This window comes from Oncorhynchus kisutch, linkage group LG24 (genome assembly GCF_002021735.2).
Source record: "Oncorhynchus kisutch isolate 150728-3 linkage group LG24, Okis_V2, whole genome shotgun sequence".
Classification (NCBI taxonomy): Eukaryota; Metazoa; Chordata; class Actinopteri; order Salmoniformes; family Salmonidae; genus Oncorhynchus; species Oncorhynchus kisutch.
Genome location: NC_034197.2, coordinates 12328613 through 12335208, shown reverse-complemented (window position 1 = coordinate 12335208; position 6596 = coordinate 12328613). Strand labels below are relative to the sequence as shown.

Genomic DNA, 6596 nt, shown 5'->3' with positions numbered 1-6596 from the left:
ATTGGTTCACTCCGAGGAAAGGGCTGAGTGGCCAATACCAGCCCAGCAGAGATTGGTCCGTCCGATCTACATCTAACCAAGTGGCAAGGTCCAATTTAGATGTGGTTTAATGTGGCGTGACTGTTTATGTCTTGTGGTGGTGGATACTAAACAAGACACCTCTTCGGGTAATTGTGGCCCTGAGAAGCTTTGTGTTTGGTTGATTTCTTTGCTGTTCCATATTTTGTTTAGACAAACTTCATAACATACATTATTGTGGAGATGAGAATAGTATCAAGCTCTCAGATTTACCATAATCAGACAAATGCTCTATGCTCAGCTTTGATTGTCAGTAGCTGTCTAAATTTGTCACTCATATACAAAAAATGAAATTCTGAGGGTATTTTTTATTACTTATTACACAATAGCTTAATTTCATGTAGATGTAACAAAGATCATAATCACAATGTTTTTGTTAAATAGTAAAGACTCAATCTTTAGGAAATTAGATCAAAGAATAGTCAAAATATTTTGTGGTCTGGTTCCTTCACCTGCTAGAAACAGTATCTTTCTTTTCTCAGTGTGTCTGCCATTTTGAGAGGAAAAAGGTCCGGCAATCATGCAAACACATCCTTAATCCAGCTGATAGAAATATAATACACACTCAGGGGGCATGTATCTCTGTTTTGTTTATAGGTAAAACAACAAATGTTCGAAAAAGACACATATTTGTGCATACTCTCATTTGTCTCCTTGGTCACAAATGTATCACAGTGTGGAGATATCACATAACAACAGCCGTGAGATCAAAGGCGTCTCATTGAGAAAGACAAAAGACTCAGCATTAAATGTCACTGTGGATATGAATAATACGTGGGGCTTTAACAAATGGCAGCAATAAACATGTCAACTCAATGGCTTGATTTCCAAATTATAGCCTAATTCATTCATCTGCCGGAGTTATGCTGTTGTAAAACTGTATTAAACTTCTGCTCGGGGTTGAACGCACTCAGAAAGGTCAACTGTGGAAAAATCACATTATACAGACGGTCTTAGTAGAAAGTTTACATATTTTTCATATAAACAACCTCTCTGAAAAAAGTACAAGTCCATCAAAATGTGCGTACCTTAAAACACTGTATTTACAAAATATCAAGTTACACAGAGACGTAAACACAATTTGGGTTTGGGTGATATGTGAGACCTGGCAGTACTATGACGAGCTCAGTGTTAGTTCTCTCAAAAGTCTCGGAAATTGTTCCCATTTTAATTGTGCTATTATCCGTCTCTCACACAACCCTCATTGTAAAACACTCAGTCTCACCAAATTGTTACAGTAAATTGAAATGGACAAACCAGAGTCTGTCTGAGCCGTCTGAAAAAATATATTCCTTTCCCAAACAGAGATTTTCTTCCTTCCTTGACCCAGAAGAGCACTGGAGGAGAACTTCCCTGACAGACACTGCAAATTGTGGACAACAGGAAAGAGCCAGGGAAAGTAGGTGACCAGTGAAAGGAGAAGAGGACGAATATGGCTCTGTGGTAATATGACACCATATCCACGTACTCTCCTCTCACACTAGAGAACTGACAAATGTCAATGTGTTGTTGTTACTGTCGCTGATGCTTATGTTGATGTTGATATAGCACCTGTCCAGTCCATTAACTATGTCCCCAAGGCTCATCTCACATGACCCATATGACTGAGTTAGGTCAGTGTCCTTTAGAGCTTCTTCATCTCCCTCATACCCTTCTTCCTCCACCTTCTCATCCTCCACCTCTTCCTCCTCTTCTTCCTCCTCTGTGATGGAGCAGAGACGGGTGGTGCTGGGGCCTCCAGGGCTGTCGGCAGGTGGCCGGTAGTGGCACTGCCCGTTGAGCAGCTTCCTCAGAGGCATCAGCGGCACCATGTCCTCCCCCAGCAGCTGCTGTTGGCAGTGCCTGAAATCACTCTGCCTCTTCAGCCGCTTGAACTCACTGAAGGCTGAGGTGGACGTCTGGTAGAGACTATGTGCGATGGCCCTGGCCTTCTCTGACTTGCTGACCAGAACGGCATGGCACCGGAGAACCACTGCCTTGTTCTTGACCTGATGTCTGTAGATCCAGGCTAGGATCTTGGGCCGGCAGGGGTCAGCTGTGCAGCAGGTGATCCGGTTCAGAGAGTATAGGTGGGTGGGCTTCTTCTTGCCTGTCTTGTCTGTGCCCATCCGGATGCCCTGAAGACCCACTGTTAACATCATCTTGACGCTCTGCTCTCCGTAGTTACTCCTTTGCCAGATCTTAGCCACAGGGTCCTGTGTGCAGCCTCCTCCTTTAGCTGTGATGGTGACGATGCTTCCCAGGTAACGAACGTTGTAGGTGTGCTCCTCTTTATTGAGCTCTACCGTCTGCCTCTTGCTCTGGAAAACGGAGCCCAGCCAGTCAAAGGGAGTGGAGTCAGGGAGCAGGTCGGGACAGGAGCGCACCAGGGAGGAGATGATGGACTGGTAGGTCAGCCCCACTCCAAGGCTCTTAGGCTTTGTCTTGGCCTCATCCTCCACGAGAACAAACTTACTTCTTCTCCAGGGCAGCATGGTGCAGGCTGAGTGAGTTTGAGGGAGCGAGCCCTCCTGCCTGTGTGTGTTTTTGTCAGCAAAATAGAGAGAGAGAGAGAGAGAGAGAGAGAGAGAGCAGAGAGAAAGAGGGAGGGAGAGAAATAAATAGAAGCCTCCCTGCCAAGCACAGAGGAAAGACTGAGAGCTGCGAGCCTCAGCCAGTCTGTTCCACCAATTGCTCCTCCTTCCTCTCCTCCTCCCTCCTCCTCATCTGTCTGCATCATCCAGCTCTGATCAGTGCTGGAGACTTAGCCCCGTGCTTCAGAAACCCCCCTCTTCCTCCACTGTTTTCATTCCAAATAGCTCGCCAACCCCTCTCATTTATCTGGCCAGGTCTGAGAAGGAGATTGGGATTTCTCTGTATTTATGATTGTCTTAACCCTGAGTACGCTGAGACAGAGAGGGTTCATCCGGATGTCATTGTATCCTCAGGGTGGATTGATTATGTATTTGATTAGCTGTTACATTATGATATGGAGGTCAAAGGTTGGAACGGTGTTCTAATTAATTTTACTTCCTTGTTTTGGTGAGTGTTAGTGACATTGACAAAAAACTATTATCACCACCATGGGAATGTCAATGGACTTCAAAATGACCATATCAATCCTACTACTTTGGTTCCCAGCACATTTAGCTGATAACACAAGCAATATAAACATTATAAAGGTTGAAACCCAGCAGATGCTTCGACTTGAATTATGCATAGTTAAACTCCAAATCAGCGGGATTCTGGGTTATTATGAAAATGTTATGTAGTCTATGTGGATCTCAACTGAAACTGCAATCCTTTTTTCCTTCTCTTTCCTTCCCTTGTTAAAATACAGACAACACAGCCTATAAATCTAATATTGTAAATGTTGGAATGTTACATGTGACCATGACATCTCCCTCCATCTGACTTTATTGTGGTCTGTGCTATGTCATGCTTGACTGATTTACTCCATATTGGGAGGGCCCATCACAGGGCAGCGTTTCCGGCTTTGCAGCAATGAATCATTGTGAGTATTATTTCTATCTGTCACCAAGGGTGCCAGAGAGTGGGACTACATTTGTCATGCGTAGATGAAGTGAGAGAATGACTCAAACTGAGAGGAAGTAGCTGTGTAATAATATGGGGCCAGTTCCACAATAACAGAGTGATGCTGAGTCTTACTTTCACTTTAAAATGTATGCCAAGCAAAAACCATAGGTTGTAAAGTTTAACTAACCGTACACCCCTATGCAGAGGTCTACTTTTAACATCATTGTACATTTGACTAAAACACATTTACTTAAGGAACAGTGCAGATGCAAAGTTTGGTAACAGAATGACAAAAAGCTGAGGGAGATTGTACTATGTGACCACGTTTTCCAAATTAAGATTCAAAGATGTCTGCAGAAAATAACCCACTGGGTGCAAACTGGTAGAATCAACAAGTGGCTTGTATTCATGGAAGCCAAGGGAAGCCAGGCTTCCCCCAAACATGTACCAAGAAAAAAACATACAAAATAATTAATTTAGTCTCTCTGTGTTTTCCTAATTTTCCTTCAATTCACAAGAGGTTGAATGTACTGTATCTCACCGCAGAAAGCATCCAAGCGAGCAAAACAGAGCCCCTCTGTCTCTGTATGTGTAGGCCATCTATCTGATGCTGTCTGGTCATAAAGAGTATGACATTGTTGCTGCCCGTAGCATTGAATGTACGGGAAGCCAGCGAGCATTTGGCCTCCCTTGATTAAAAAAAAGTATAAAATAATAGCCAATCAGCATTGAGCTAAACTGATTGAGCTCAACTGTAAATGGTCCTGGCGCAAAAAAAAAAAGTTTCAATGGGAGCCAGTTTGGATTTAGCTTCACTCCTATCCCAGAGAAATACTTGAATTGTTGCACCTCGTTGTGTTGTTGTCCTCCGGTCGTTAGCGAGCTAGCTAAAATTGTTATTTTCATAAATTAGCCATGGATGGAGATAGGGATTTAGACTTGTGGTTGTACTTAATTCTACAAACTGGCCAATTATTCTAACGGTTATTATGATCCAACCATAAAATACATTGTGCCCCTGGACTGAGAGGACGGAAGCTCAATATGTAGCTAGATGTAGAAGGCTGATGTTAACTAGCTGATGCTGCCCATGAAAGGAAGTTAGGCTAGTGAGCAAGAATTTTAGCCAGGTAGCCTTGGACAACAACAAATAAAAGTGTGTACTTTATTACAGAGTAATAGAGGATGCCATTGGCGCTTCTCTACAAGTAGGGTGAGTCAACATGTTTCTCTACCTGCGCGAATACACACACACACACATACACACAGAGAGAACCATGGACAGCCACATCATATTTAGCTTACGTTGATTGGACTAATTGTTTTAGGTTTCTTTTAGTTGTCGCTGTATTAGACTAAACATAGGTGATTTGATGATGTTGGAATGTTGAAGTAGAAATGGTGCAGGAATAGTGGAGGCAGTGCCTGTTTTCTTTGCAACTTGCAGTAACTCTCCATGGTTCTAAATGAATAGATGTTTAGTAGTCTGAAAATGTCAGAAACATTAACTTGTCTGACCATGCCGTAGGTCATGTAACTGTTTGTTACATGCAAGATGCTTTGTGGAATTCACCAGACAGACGTCGCTCTCTGGTTTTGTGATGAAACAAAGCTGTGGTTGAATTTATTCTGCCACTGTGTCTTCTTATTGTCTCGGCCTTTAGGCCTATATATCACGGTCGCAAGGCATATGAACTAACGGGTTATAGAGCAAATAACGCAATTATCACAACACATAGGTGTTAATATGGCTTTTCTTTCGGTCTTGGCTTCCCCAGTGATTTTTCCCACACGCCGCTACTGGAATCAACGTTGGTTCAATGTAAATTGTTAACATATTGCTATGTGGAATCTACGTGAAAAAGACATTTTATTTTGAGAAAAGTCAAAGTTATCAATTGTTATATATATAATATAATATAATATCAAATGTTTTGAGTGTGACATTTTTACCGTAAGATTGCCATAATTTTAACACATTTTCAACTTTTTATAGAATATATTAAAACCTTTGAAACAATGTCAGATCTTCACTATATATATATATATATATATATAGGCTGGGCATCATCTCCTACTGGAGAGTTGATCTTCAGCTTTTCATTTGTTGTCCATCCAGGGTTTTAACCAAGCCCAGCTTTTCTATTTGTCACTGACAAATGTCACTGATTTATTGAGCGACCTCTTAATAAAAAAAATATTCCCTGTTGTAATCAAAGTCATTCCAAAGTGTAGGTTTAAAGGAGCAAATCAAATGTAACCAGACTTTATAAGTCATCAACAGCTATTGTTTATTAAATTCAATCCAGGGGTCAACTAAAAATAGACAATACATATAAAGGGCATTCAGAAAGTATTCAGACCACTTGACCTTTTCCACATTTTGTTACATTACAGCCTTATTCTGAAATACATTACATCGTTTTTTCCCCTCATCAATCTACAAACAATACCCCATAATGACAAAGCAAAAACAGGTAAATGTTTTGGCAAATTAATAAAAAACTGAAATATCACATTTACATAAGTATTCAAACCCTTCACTCAGTACTTTGTTGAACCACCTTTTGCAGTGATTACAGCCTTGAGTCTTCTTGGGTATGACGCTACAAGCTTGGCACACCTGTATTTGGGGAGTTTCTCCCATTCGTCTCTGCAGATCCTCTCAGGCTCCGTCAGATTGGATGGGGAGTTTTTGCTGCACAGCTATTTTCAGGTCTCTCCAGAGATGTTCGATCGGGTTCAAATCCGGGCTCTGGCTGGGCCACTGAAGGTCATTCAGAGACTTGTCCGAAAGCCACTCCTACATTGTCTTGGCTCTGTGCTTAAGGTCATTGTCCTGTTGGAAGGTGAACCTTCACCCCAGTCTGAGGTCCTGAGCACTCTACAGCAGGTTTTCATCAAGGATCTCTCTGTACTTTGCCTGTTCATCTTTCCCTCCAATCCTGACTAGTCTCCCAGTCCCTTCTGCTGAAAAATCTTGGTTTCATCAGACCTTTAGA

The 6596-nt window shown here is 42.0% G+C and overlaps 1 protein-coding gene across 1 annotated transcript; it reads right to left on the bottom strand.

Annotated features, from left to right (window-relative positions):
• Positions 1-366: 366 nt before the first annotated feature.
• Positions 367-2709, bottom strand: LOC109868964 (protein FAM43B). The gene has a single exon (XM_020458749.2). It carries the CDS (start codon positions 2550-2552, stop codon positions 1554-1556), a length of 999 nt encoding a protein of 332 aa, XP_020314338.1. The 5' UTR covers positions 2553-2709; the 3' UTR covers positions 367-1553.
• Positions 2710-6596: the final 3887 nt, after the last annotated feature.

Coding starts and splice junctions, on each gene's coding strand:
- LOC109868964 (XM_020458749.2), bottom strand. CDS start 2,552: ATGCTGCCCTGGAGAAGAAGTAAGTTTGTTCTCGTGGAGGATGAGGCC.